The sequence below is a fragment of the Cariama cristata genome, unplaced genomic scaffold, assembly GCF_000690535.1.
Source record: "Cariama cristata isolate BGI_N322 unplaced genomic scaffold, ASM69053v1 scaffold4069, whole genome shotgun sequence".
NCBI lineage: Eukaryota > Metazoa > Chordata > Aves > Cariamiformes > Cariamidae > Cariama > Cariama cristata.
The window spans coordinates 1-14009 of record NW_009636171.1 but is presented as its reverse complement, the minus strand read 5'-3'; the positions used below and the strand labels follow the sequence as shown (position 1 = coordinate 14009).

The following is a 14009-nucleotide window of genomic DNA, read 5'->3' as shown; positions in this document are numbered from 1 at the left end:
TTTCTCTTCAGTTACAGTTCTCAAGCTGCTTTTCATTACTGTAATGTGTAAGTGCCTGTGAGGTACGCACTTCTGCAAGATATAGGAATAATATTAACCCTCCTTTATAGACGAGTACATAGAGATTGTGAGTCATCCATGATAACACAGGAAGGCTACAGCCTGCCAGGGAACAGGACCTCCTACGAGGTTTGCTTCTTAACTGGAACTGGAACATCTCTCATCTGCGTGTCATTGAAAAAAGTGTGTATCTCCTTCAGAGTGGTGGAAAACACACACAGTGCTTCATTATCTATGCTGGTAATTATTCTTACAATAATTAATTCAGATTTGTCAATGAAGAAAATGTTAACATTGAAAACATTTTTACTGGCTTACTGCATATTATAGGCACACATTCGTAGAGGAATTTTCAATTAAAGAAACTTGCATGTCATTTACTACATATCAGGATGAATATAAATACTTACTGTACTATAAGTATTCCTGTTTTATACACATATGAAATATTAAAAATAATTTCTTAAGCAATTACTAGTACCAGATCTTGCCAGATGGAGTAGTTATCTCAGTCATTTGAAATACAGTAATTCTAATAACTCTGTACCGTAAATGAGCAACATGTGTCCTAGGCCCTTTGTTATCTTAAAGTACAATTCTGCTTAACCAGGCATGATTTATTTTCTTTCCCACAGTCATGAATCACCAGCACCAAATAACACCCAGCACAGCCATGTCGCAACAGAGTCGTCCCCCCCAGGCTCCGCAGCCAGGGCTGTTGAACTTGCCCAGTGCACTGACCACACAGCAACAGCAGCAGCAGAAGTTGAGGCTCCAGAGAATCCAGATGGAGAGGGAGCGAATTAGGATGCGTCAGGAGGAGTTACTGCGACAGGTAATGCCAAGGATACTCTTATTTTGTTCAAGAGCCTTTAGTTCAATGCATCCAAATTTTTACCAGGTACAATTAGTAGCTCTGTTACTTTATGTCAAGATTAACCATTGTTTTAGGCAAGGGTAACCAAAAAGCTAATATAAATATAACATTTCATTTTTTTTCTCTAAACTAGCGATTGAACAGAACACAAAATGGCCATCTGTCAGGAGCTGCAGACCTGGTATCTTTCTTACCAGCTATAATAGTAGTGTAAGGACCAAATTCTGTTCTGCATCTCATTATAAATCTAGAGCAACTATCACTGATTAATTCTCAGTCTGACTTGGCTGGCATAGTCGACCACGTTCATGCTTCACTGAAGATAAAGGCAGTTCTTGGAGTTGTTCTTGACTCTGATCCCAACTCTATAACTTGCACATTTTGCCTTTGAATTTAAATAAAATCACATTCACATCTTACATGAATACCTCTGATTTGAAGACTTTACAGAGATAGTTCTTTGTGGATGTTTTGTTTATTGTTCTATTTCTTAAGTTTCAGCTCTATATAATGACTCATCTTGTACAAAATAGATACGTAACTTCCTTTACACTGCCTTAAGGAAATAAAAACTTTTAACAATTGTGTTTCTTCTGTTACGGACAACCCCACTGCTGATGTTGTGTTTTGCATGGCGTATTAATCAGCTTCCTTAGAGAAAATAAATAACCTGTTTCTCTCGGGAACAGTGTGAATGACGTACATTTTATCAAGAGTAACACCATTACTGGTGGCCTTGTAAATGCAGCAGTTACAGTTCTACATACCTTTAAAAATGGTAACTTTCACAAAATCACAGAATCGCAGACTGGTTGAAGTTGGAAGGGTTCTCGAGGTTGTCTGGTCCAACCCCCCTGCCAAAGCAGGGCCACCCAGAGCCGGTTGCCCAGGCCATGTCCAGGTGGCTTCCGAGTACCTCCAAGGATGGAGACTCCACCACCTCCCAGGGCAACCTGTGCCAGCGCTTGGTCACCCTCGCAGTGACAAAGTGTTTCCTGATGTTCAGAGGGGACCTCCTGTGTGTCAGTGTGTGTGTGCCCATTGCCTCTGGTCCTGGCACTGGGCACCACTGGGAAGAGCCTGGCTCCATCTTCTTTATGCCCTCCCATCAGCTATTTATAATGCACTGATGAGATCCCCCTGAGCCTTCTCATCCTCAGGCTGAACACTGCCAGCTCCCTCAGGCTTTCCTCGTAGGAAAAGCAGTGGGCCCACATTTTCTCTAGCCTTCCTGTTGTCACCTAGGTACTTACAGAAGCCATTCTTGTTGTCTTTGACTCCCCTGGCCAGATTCAATTCCAGCTGGGCTTTAGCTTTCCTAACGTCATCCCTGTGTGCTGAGACAATGTCTCTGTGTTCCTCACAGGTTACCCATCCTTACTTCCATCCTCTGGGGAAATACTAATTTGGGGGAATTACTGTTTCACGCCTTCAGTCCTTTTGCCTGTGGGATTATGCCATAATTTGTGGTTATTTTAGGGTAACATTTGTTTATACGGTATTTAGAAATACAGTATGACATTTCTCTGCAGCAGGTAGAAGCATGTTTGTTACTGGGCTAATGATGCCCATTGGCTGAACTTTTCTGATGATGTACTAGAGAGCCATAAGTTGCTGTAATGTTTTGAAATGTCAGTGACTTCTGTAAAATGAAAAAAGAAGCCTAAGAAAAATCCTCACACTTAGATGCCCTCTGAGGAGGAGCAGCAGAGTATATGTCATAGGTTGACTAGCCACAAGTGAGTGAGGAGTGATGTACTTCCTCTTCCAAGTCTAGAGGAGAAGGACTGAGGGAAAACACATTAGTGATGAAAACAGACTGGAGCATCGCAGTGACCTCTGGAAGACTTTGTGGGTAGCAAAGAAAGGGACGCATACCTCTTTAGAACCTTTAGGGCTGAAATAGAGATCTGGATGATCAGAGCAGATTTACCAGGAGGGAGATGTGCTCACAAAGGATTTGTCATCTTTTAGAGGCAGCAGTCATGAAAACCGATTAATGGCCAGCTTTTTGCTTTTTTCTCTGCAGCTTCTGAATGTTGGTTTTGCTAAATATGTTGGGTTTGGGGTTTTTTCTAAACGTACTGTCTCAGTAAAATTAATGGAAGAAAAGGTCTTTAATGTTTGTAATGATTGAGAATTTGAGGTGCTCTTTTTCCATGCTTTTATTTCAGAACGAATAATTTTTAATTGCATTTTCTCAAAGCATCACTTTTCAAAAGGTAATAATAGACATTATTACAATCACTTACCAAATTAAAGGTTATTAGAATTGTATTGAAAGTGCTTTTTTGTCTTCATATACAGAAAATGCAGTTTGATGTGGGTCTTTATACTAATACAGACTTCTGACAACAAGAATATGATTGTACTTTTCTTCCAATGTACAAACTATATGTAAGTCAAATTTCTCTCCAGTTACACCGTTGGAACCTTAGTAAGCTCAGCTTGTGCAGACAGAAAGACCAAATGCAGGATGAATGTACATACTATCATATAGTAGGCTTTTGTAAAAGAGGTTGATAACAAAATGAAAATGGGTGTCTGACGAGTAGAATCGCAAAAACATTAGTGAGACTATTTGCAATAACACTTTACAACAATATATTTGCTTCGTTTATATTTTTTACTTTTTTACCTCCTTCCTCTCAATACATGTATAAGAACTTAAAAAAAAATTGCTTAACAAAAGTAATTAACAAAAATTCATTAATACATTTTGAAACTGTACAGCACCATCTAGCTGCATTTTTTAAAAAAAAGCATTAAAATTGTATGCTTTTATGGTTCCTGCAGCAACACTTGACTGTCTTTGCATGTCATTATTGCCATCATCTTCGGTGAATATACGTACATGCTCAAAGTTAAGCACGCACTCGGTGCTCTTGCTGAACAGGGGTGAAAGGCAAGTATGATTCCACTAAAGTTTCTGAATATTTTGCCTGCTCATGTCAGGGATGAATTTGAGTTTCATGGTTCAGACCTGAGTCTGGAAACTGTACAGACACCAACATCTTCTGCCCATGTTCAATTTCCATTGCCCTTAATTTTGGGGAGTTACATTATGATACATTACCTGTGCGCGCAGCACTATGTTCAAGGTGGTGGTCCCTGACGTGAGCAGTGATGTCAAGTCTTTTGCATGCCTTCTCCTTTACTACCAAGAGCTCAGAACATAATAGAGATGGGTGTGGGAAGAGAGTGGGGATATCTGGTATGAGCTTAGTCATAATTGTCATCATGCTAATAATGTGTTTAGCTATTTTTACTCTCTTTGGCTCTGTTCTTGCTTCAGGACCAGGGCAAATTAAGCTTCAAAACAGTTGTGCCATTAACACAAGGGCTGGTTTCCCTGCTCTGCTGACTGTGTTTTACTTTGAAACTAATACACGCACAACACTCTGCAGCTGTGCCGTGCTTAATCAAGCCTCCAACTTACTACACCCAGTACCACTCTGCACCTATGGTGTTTGTTTGAGCTCCCCCTTACATAGAGCAGGACAGTAACACCTTGCATTACTGAAGTTTTCAGAACTGATGGTAGCTCTTAGAGAACAACAAATTTCCCACCCAAGGAAAGCAAGATGCAAAATCCATCCTTCCTAACAGAATTTTGTGAACTCTGTGCCAGTAACCTGAGCACTCCTGAACCCTGGCAGCTGAGAAGAATGCGACAAATCCCTCTGGAGCTGTCAGTGTTCAAGTACGGTTACTCCTGCCCTGACACTTCACCACTGCTTTTGTTTTTCTAGTGTAACCTATCTAAGGGAAAAACGCTGAGTAAGTGTGCACGCTGCTGCTAGCAGCTGCGAGGAGGTGCAGAGAGTTTGAGCGAGAGGGGAGGAATTCCTTTGGTGGGTCACAAACCTCCTCTCCGCCTGGCAGCAGCTGCCGGCTCCCCACAGCCATTCCTGGCTGCAGCTGCTGGGGTGGGGCCGCACGCCCAGCTGGGAGGAATACGCGGTTCTGGAAGCTCCCTGCTCAGGGAATGTGTGTCCTTCTTTGTCCTCCTCTTCATTTAGCTGGTAGAGCCTCTAGAACTATGGACTGAGTACATTCAAGAAGGGCAGCATTTCAGAAAACCAGTATGACAGCTTCCATTTAAGTGTTTCCTTACCCTGTTTTGTCGTTCTGGGAAGAGTTAATTGTCTTTCTTACTGGTCTTTTTTTGTCAATGTTCCAAAGGAAAAGGCAGAATCTACTTGCTACTCAAGAGCTTCTTGGAAATGGAAGTAGTTAGAGGTGACATCAGTAAGAAATCAGTGGAAGGGTCCCGCGGGGGAGGTGTCCCAGACTTCGCTGTGTGCACAAGTGCCATCTTCCACCCTGTTTGGAAGCATCCAGGCAGTCACAACAGTTCTCAGAGGTTCCTTTCTGATCCCCAAATCCTATTCCATAAATTTGTGCACAGAACAATACAGGGACTCACAAGAGGCTGTAGAAGGAGCGGTCTGTGGGGATGCAGAGGAACATTTATCACTGTTTTGTCCTTGCAGAGCAGAACCTTCCTGCCTGCTACGGCCTGAACAGAAAAATGCCCTGCTGTGCTCTTTCCACTGCACAGACTGGCCCCTAGTCTGATTTATTGGTGGCACAGGCAATATCTGGATGTCTCGCTTTCCACCCCAAGTATGAGGACTGGCTGAAAAGGAATTGCAGTGACTAACGATGTAAACTCACTGTACAAATGCCCTAACTCATCTCCCCTGGGTAGAAATCACTGTTTGGCAACTAAGCGTGGAGCTCAGTTCAGTTCTGCCAAGGAGGGTTCCAGGAAATGTGACTATGAATTTCTAGATTTGTCTGGCATACATCTAAAAAAGAGTTTTACATCAGAATTGTCTTCAGAGGCAGTGAAAAATTCAACTCATTGCGATGCTTTGAAACTTTTAAAGATTTTTGGCAAATAACCACTGATGAAGCTTTTTGACATGCGTTTGTGATGTCAGAGTACTGTGGGGGTTTTTTAATTTATTTTGGTATGTTACTTATTTTGAAAATCCCCTTTGGGTTTTTAAAACAGCGTATGCTGTAGTGCCAAGCAGATCATTATGGGCATTTGGTACTTTTTGAACTAAAGGCTAAGGATTGTCTCTGCTGGCCCACGGGAGGCACTCCTGCACTCGAGAGCTAAGAGCTAATTAGAATAGCTGAGGCTGTTCTTGTAGCTTGCGACTGTAATACTGCCATTGATAGGGCTGCAAGACATCTCTGGTATTTTTTGCCAGACATTTTAAAGGAAAGGAGATTCCTGAATATTCTTCCTAAGAACGTTGTAGTTGTGCTTAGAACAGAGAACAGGACATAACGGGCTATCACACAGCTTTTGTGATGGTGTAATTCATCCGTAACTATTGACCATTGCTGTAATAATATCAAAGCAGCGAAGAAACCTAACATCTGTAGCAGCACTAAAATTGTCATGTGAGTTCTGAACAAATCACCTGCATCAGGCAGCAGCAGAGGAGGAGCATACTTTAATGTACAGTAGAGCCAGTACACTGCTTCCCCAGCCTAACTCTTCACTCCAGGATGCAGGACTCTCTAGTTCCGTATTATAAAGTACACATTGAGTTAATACTACAAGCAACATGCAATATGTTGAAATAAAGACGTGGGAGGTGCCACGCCGTTCCCCAAGAGAGAGTAGATCAAGTAACTTCATAATAAATGTAGTGTTTCTTGCAACAAAGAACAGGCAGGAACTTAGATTTTGTAAATGCCAGTGTGAGTCTTTCTTCAGGGTGCTGGAGGCTTTTCAGCTCACAAATTGTCTTGCTTTGCAAGGCCTGTCTAAATCATGTAGTAGATTAAACATTCCTGGAATGGATTGTTGCCCCTGCTGCAGTTCGTGGTCAGGAGGGCCAGTCACTGTATCTGGGGACGTGACTGATAAACCTGGGTATGAATCTCTCCTTGTTGGACCAAGCAGTAATTGGCACTATGTTTTCCAAAGAGATCACTGTCTGAATTCCCTGATTGCGTAGGTCAGCTGCAGGACAGAACACAGCCAGCCAGTGCTAAGATCTGCAAATACACGTGAAATTCCCAGCAGTTTGTGCAGGAGCAGTAAGTCCAGTGCCCTGAAAAGAATGGACAGTCCTTCAGTGAAGAACCTTCAAGTTTAACAAGAATCCTTCTCAGATGGCTGACTGTTTGTCTTACTGACCATAGGATAAACAACCTGATGCATAGCAGTAATGTAGTCTCTGAGCCCTTGTTCATACTTTAATAGTCTATTCTGAGCTACTTTTGGAAATTAAATTACTGTGGGAATAAGTTACAGAAGTGGTCTAGGTTTTTCCCCTTACAATATGATACAGAAAAATCTTTGTGTCTTTCTGGAGGAAGGCAGTGCCTGTGTCTGTTCTGTAAAAAGAAGGTATGGTTGCAGCAAGTATCGGCCAGCCTGGGGTCAGAAGGCCGGATTAGAGTAGCACACGTTTCAGCTTGGCCTGTACAAGCTTGCCCGTGGCACGCACTTGCACATCTAGCCCACAGTAAAAGCTGTTCTTTTGTCACCTTGCTCCTGTTAGTTACAACTAGTTGTCCCAAGTACAGTCATAGCTGCATATTGAACATGACACAAACATTGCGTTATCAGAAAGTTCTTCTAGTGCAACGTGAAACAAGTAGAGGTTAGAACTGGACTTGCAAAGCATGCTCGGGGCAGTTATACCGTATATGCAATAAAGAGTTCGCACCTTGTGCCCAGGGCGTTCAGCACTCAGAAAAACATACTGACCTTGGTAGTTGAGTGGCTTACTCCATGTTAGATAAACCTCATCTTGGAACTTAAGCTGTTCTGGGAGGAGTGTCCTTAAAACGCAGCCTGTGTATCTAAATTAACCTAAATTTAGGTAATCCACGTGCAGTTTTGGTTGGTTGTTTTTGTTAGGTGGAGCAAGCCAGCAGGAGCAGATGTAAGAAATTATCTGCTCTTTTCAGTGCTGTTTATTTGGCTGGGCATTTTTTGAGTCAATCTGTAAGAGAAATATAAAGCTGTAAAGAAATTCTTGCCTATTTCTGTGCAGTTAGTGTGAGAGGAAGAATATTTATTTCATGGAGGGTTAAAGATACGAAACTCCCTTTGTGAACAACAGTATGGTTTTTTTGCAATGTACTTTGATTTTATGTGCAACTGCATTTTTAAAGTAGTTGGAGGTTCAGCAACCTCTACTAGTGCTTTGTGTTTTGCTGTTTTGCAAAGCTACCAGAGGAATCACAGGCTTAAGGCAGGAGAGGTGTGTTTGTGCTTCTGTGATGAGCTCAAAGGAAGAAGGCACAACATGAAGAATGAGAAAAGCCTCATGTTTTCCTGTGATCATTTAATTAAATGTGTTCTGTAAAGAAGAGATTTATCTCTCTCTGTGTTTAAAAACAATTCCATGGAATTGTACAGATTTTGCAGTGTTGTTTGGAAACCTTTCCTCACTTTCTTCGTACACCTCTTTTGTCTTAAATACAGTACTTCTACAATGGCTGTCAAAAGCAGTGGAGTGAATACAAGTCTTTCAAAGTAACAGAATTTACTAGTCTCAGAAATAAGCTGTCTTTGGCAGTATCGTGAGAACAATTATGTAAAATTAATTACTTGGATAGAACTTTAGACTGTCAATACGTCATTACCTGTTGTGGAAACACAAGGCACTACAATATCATCCCTGCTAGGCATCTGGCATTTTCAATCAAAAGAGTTTTTCAAAACTCTTGCTGTGATCCACCTACTAATTGTCAACAAATACACCGTTAAATAATGGCCTTTCTTCTCTACAGGTGCATGACTTTTCCTTCATAGATTTTCTTTGGCACTGCTCTCTGGTAGAACAGTTGATTGTCAGCCGTTGTCATGTCTGGTTAATCATTATTATCAACTTTCCAGCTTTAATATTTTTCTGGGCACCATATTTTTAGTTCAGTTTTTCTCTTTCATGAGCAGGGAACTTGGCAAGCTCTCCCCTACCCTGCACCACACGCATACACAATCCCCAACAAGTTGAGACACTGATTGGTACTATATGACTCATTGAGAAGTTGCTGGATACAGAAAAGATTTTTCACCACCTCCTACAGGCAAGAAATTTTCAGGCTTATGTTTGATACAGTGCAGTTGTATTGAGCAATGCAATTGAATTTCACTCTGGTAATTCAAAAAAAAAAAAACCCAGCATGACCGCCAACAAGAAATTATTAAGAAGATCGTCCAAAACAGAAAAGCAAAATCTTGTACAGAAAGATGTATGTGTGCACATGGTCATTCTTTGACTGATAGAGTCACAGGATAGTTGAGGTTGGAAGGGACGTCTGGAGATTGTCTAGCCCAACTCCCGTGCTCAAAGCGAGGTCAGCTGCAGCTGCTGAGGGCTGCATCCAGTCAAGTTTTTAAAATCTCCAAGGACGGACTCTCCGCAGCATCTCTGGGAAACCTATTACAATGTTTGATCACCCTTACAGTTAAAAACGGGGGTATTGGGCCAGTATTTTCAGTGCACTAACACATGTGCAAAGTAGCAAAGAGAAATCATTTCCATCAAATTAGGACTTAGTGACAATATTCTGAAAGAGGCATTCTTGGATCTTGAACAGGCTGTTCTCAGTTATTTTATTTTTAGTAATAGCATTTGATTTTTAGAAATGACAGCAACCAGAATGATAACCAACATGTACTTTATATGTTGGTAAACTAGGTGCTTCTTTTGGGCTTTTTTTTTTTCTGTTCTGATCTTATCTTTATTAGCGTGGAACAACGTCCACATTTGAGATTTGAAAATGCACTGCCTAAAAACATGAACTTCATTGCGGGATTGGACTTTCAAAAAAAAAAAAAAACAAACACCAAAAACTAGCTAAGTATATCCTGCCTCTTTTTATCTGTCTTCTTTTTCTTCTCTCTTCCTTTCTCTTTCTGTATTTATTTCTTTCTGGCTGTCTTTTTTTATTTCTTGCTGTTTTTCTAGTATTAGCCTTGCTTGTGTTGCTGCAGTTGCTATTCTTATATTTAAAAACATACTTTAAGTGTCTTCATGTAGACAGCTAAAAAAGCCAGTCTACCCAGTTTCTGAGGTTTGTACATTTTCACAGACTCCAGCAGATTTAATTATAAATAGAAATATCACCATTAGAATTGTCAATTGACAAATGTAATGACATACGTAAGCTGTTAAGAATCTTTAGACTATTTATTCTTAACCCTTACTGAATAATGACACCATCTAATTATTATTCATCAGTGAATATATTGATAATTTGCTTATAAAGGAAGCATTGCATTAGTGGGCACCAATATATGTTAAGCCCAATGAATAATTGTTACATTATTGATGAAGAGACCAGACCAGTCCTCCTCAGTGAAGAAATCAATTGAAAACATAGTAAAACATCATATTCTAGCCTCAAAAACGTGTTAATCTTTTCTGTACATGGGAGAATGAATGACTGATTCAGTGGAGAAAAGTTTTCTACTAGGATTTAAACGAAATATTTCCTGTGCTTCGTTCATGTAAAAAAAAAAAAAAAAGACTGAGTAAACTAGGTAGAAAACAGATACAGCTTTATTATTTTAAGGTCTTAGGATATTTGTTTGGAACATCCCCGTGGAGCCAAACAACCTTTGTATAGACCTCTGTACCACTAGATGTCATGGTTGTTTCACAGAGATAATGCTAGAAAAAATTATCTTTCATGAAGAGTTCTGAAACAAGTTTCCTTTGGCTCTTGATGCTCGTTTGTCATCCTAAAGACGGTGTACAGGAGACAGGTCATTAGGCAGATATTTATTATTAGGCAGAGGGTTCATTCTAAACATTATTGGGTCAAAGTCTTAGTTCCAGTGATTTTCTTCTAACATGTTAAGTACTTTATGTTTGCAAGTGATATTCTTCTGCTTTGGTAAATAGCTAATCATGTCATCTAGTAGCAACTCACGTCGTTTCAGTGCCTGATTTTGCTCTCTTTTGCGCCAGTCTAAACTGAGAGTAATTTCACTTAAGGTAAGCTGTTAGAAACTGATACATGGGAGATTAAATTTGAGTCTGTTTGGAACTGCATTATTATTGCTACTCCAGCTCTCAGAGAACTTGGCCTCACTGAACAGTAAACTGAAATTGTAATTTGAGTGTTACGCAGCTCTAGTGTGCATGTGAAAACCGTCAACTGGAGTTAGCCGGCCCGTGAAGCGTGGACCAGCTGTCAATAACCACCTGCAACGTGCAGGCCTGTCCATGTTCTATGATGAGGTGACACGCGAGGTGTCCAAAATTACAACATAGGTAATTTGATTTTGTAGGGATTATCACTGTGGCCAGCAAGGCTACGGAGGTGCAGTCACTGGGCAGGCAGTTCTGCTTGTCGAAGGTTTGACTTTCCCCTGGCTGTCTGCCACTGCTGCTCACCAGAGGTTCCCAATGTGATGGCTCTACCAGTAAAGCCATTTATGTGAGCATTTCGTCATCTGCATCACGCAAAAAGAGTTTAACGGGCAAACAAGCTCTCTGGTAGTGTGTGAAGCTGATTAGAAAGTCCTCAAAAACATCTGCCTGCTGGCTGAACTATGGGACTGGCTTCCAGCGAGGCAGTAACTGAAAGGTAGATTCTGCAGTGTTGTAAGCCAGCACAAGTGGATATGAAAGACACTGTCTGTCTACATTATGATTTTCTTCACACCAGTGTAAACAGTCATCAGTTACATTGTCTAGAATTACTTTCCTAAATAAGTTTACACATATAGATTGCTTGTTACAAGACTGCAGTACTTCTGAGCTGTTGGAATAACCCTTCTCTTACATTTATGTGCCTTTTCAGGAAGCTGCTCTATGCAGACAACTTCCCATGGACTCAGAAAACATGGTCCCAGTTCAGACAGCGCTGAATACACCTGCCATGACGCAAGACATGAGGCCTATTACAAATAATGGATCCGATCCTTTCTTGAACAGGCAAGTTCATGTCCTCTTCATTAGGCAATTCATTCTGTTGCTTCCTCTACACTTTTAAAGCTGTCTCTCTAAAGTAGTTTCCAGTATCATCTTCTTTTGTACTTACTGTGAACAGGGGTACGGCTAAGTGGCTGACCCAAAATCTTTCAATATATGCTTCAAGAAGGAATCTTAAAAGAATCAAACAAATGGTAACAGGTGGTTTTAATTGTGCTGTAGGTGTATGCAGAAGACTCTAGGTAGAATAGGGACATTACCTAACTATAAATAAACCCAATTTTTTTAGGCTATCAGAACTGTTTTGGCCTACAGAGTCATATACACATGTGTGTATTTCAGAATTTGAGAGTGGCCTCAGTTCAGTTGCTGTATATTTGGGCTGATGTAACATGACCACATTAGTGGCCAACAGTTGAGAATGAGGCTTAATGACTCAGTATTTAACTTCAGTATCTAACCTACTGTGCTGTCTTTTTTCAAACACAATGATCAGGGACTATGTCTACCAGAACATCTTTACTGAGGTTTTTTCATGTTTCAATTTATAGTGGGCCATACCATTCCAGGGAACAGAGTACAGACAGTGGCTTGGGATTAGGATGCTACAGTATACCAACAACACCTGAAGATTTCCTCAGCAACGTAGATGAGATGGATACAGGTAGAATATTCTGATTTAGCTTAAAGTATAATGGTATTAATAGCTTTCTGTTATAACCAGTAATGTTTTATAATTGCATAACTGAACGATAATCTCTTGCTTTCCTATACAAGAACAAACTGAGACGGCAGGGGCCGGGGAGGGGGGGAATGCCTGAAAGGTACTTAGTGCCTAGAAGGTTTTCACCTTTAACTTAGGTCCAGATTCTACCCTTTTACCTTAGACTGATACTAAAGAAAGTAAGTAGACGTTGGAAAATGTGAGCCTTAATTTGTGCTTTCATAAAATAGTCCAAGGTAGGACGACTGAAGATCTGGTCTTGGGTTACATTATTGATAGAAGTCACTGTGTTTTCTAACTCTGGGAAATCAGTCTCACTAAGAAGTATCTTACAATGGCAAAGCTGGATTTGCCTTCAAACAGAATGTATTTAGCTAGTTTAGGTTTTGGTATGTATTTATTTTTACATCAGTGTCCTCATGGTGCTTAAAATACCAAAATAAATTACTAGGAAATGGAGGAGTTTTTTTCCAGCTAGTGAAATTCTCAGCACTTCCTCACCTAAACTTCCTTTTGAATTCATCAGAAGTTCTAGGTGATGCAGAGAGTGAAGGATTTCTCTGTTGAAGATCTTCATGCTTGTTATTATTAATTGATGGAGCAAAGTAATATAAAATTGCAAATCTAAATTGCTGTACAGCTCTTTTTTTGGTTATGCCCCATGGACAGCACTCACCCTCATGCAGAGAGCAGGGTAGAGGGCTTACATAAGACACAGTTGGGTTGCTGCCTGCGCAGACTAGTGACCTTTGAATTACCGTGCTTCCCAAGTGGCAGGTCAGAGGCTGGTTACTTTGAACACTGCTGGGCAGGGCCTTTTGTGCTGTTGGGAGCAAAGCAAGGCTATGAAATTAACTCTTAGAAGAATATGCATTCTGCAAGCAAATACAGTTTTGAGGTAACATTTGTGGAGGACAGGAATGCTCAGAAGTGCTTATGGGAAAGGGGGAGTCTAATTTTTATATAAACTGTGTTGTTTCGAATTACCCACAGAAGAGTTTGGTATTTCAAAAGTTCTTCTCTACTTTTCCTAGGAGAAACTATAGCACAGACAACAATGAACATAAATCCACAACAAACACGTTTCCCTGATTTCCTCGACTGTCTTCCAGGAACGAATGTTGATCTTGGGACTCTAGAGTCAGAAGACTTGATCCCTATTCTCAACGATGTGGAGTCAGTACTCAACAAAAATGAGCCCTTCCTTACCTGGCTGTAATCATTTGATGCTGATTGGGCCTACAATGCAATTCAACATTTCTTTTTCCTCTTGAGATGGAGGTAGAATATCTGAAAATCCTCAAGAGATACAACTTACTGCCTTAATGACTTTTGTTGCATTATCTTTATGGTCAGTTTAGTCTCTGCCTGGATTTGATTGACACTAATTTAAATATAAAATACATATATAGATATA

The 14009-nt window shown here is 40.5% G+C and overlaps 1 protein-coding gene across 1 annotated transcript in view; it reads left to right on the top strand.

Moving 5' to 3' along the window:
- The window catches only part of WWTR1 (WW domain containing transcription regulator 1), a 45563-nt gene extending 31554 nt beyond the window's left edge, over positions 1–14009 (top strand). The window contains exons 3-6 of the mRNA XM_009707807.1: positions 696–895; positions 11738–11871; positions 12420–12532; positions 13627–14009. Of these exons, the coding sequence (XP_009706109.1) occupies positions 696–895; positions 11738–11871; positions 12420–12532; positions 13627–13811 (632 nt within the window). The 3' untranslated portion in view covers positions 13812–14009. The remainder of the gene's footprint in view (positions 1–695; positions 896–11737; positions 11872–12419; positions 12533–13626) is intronic.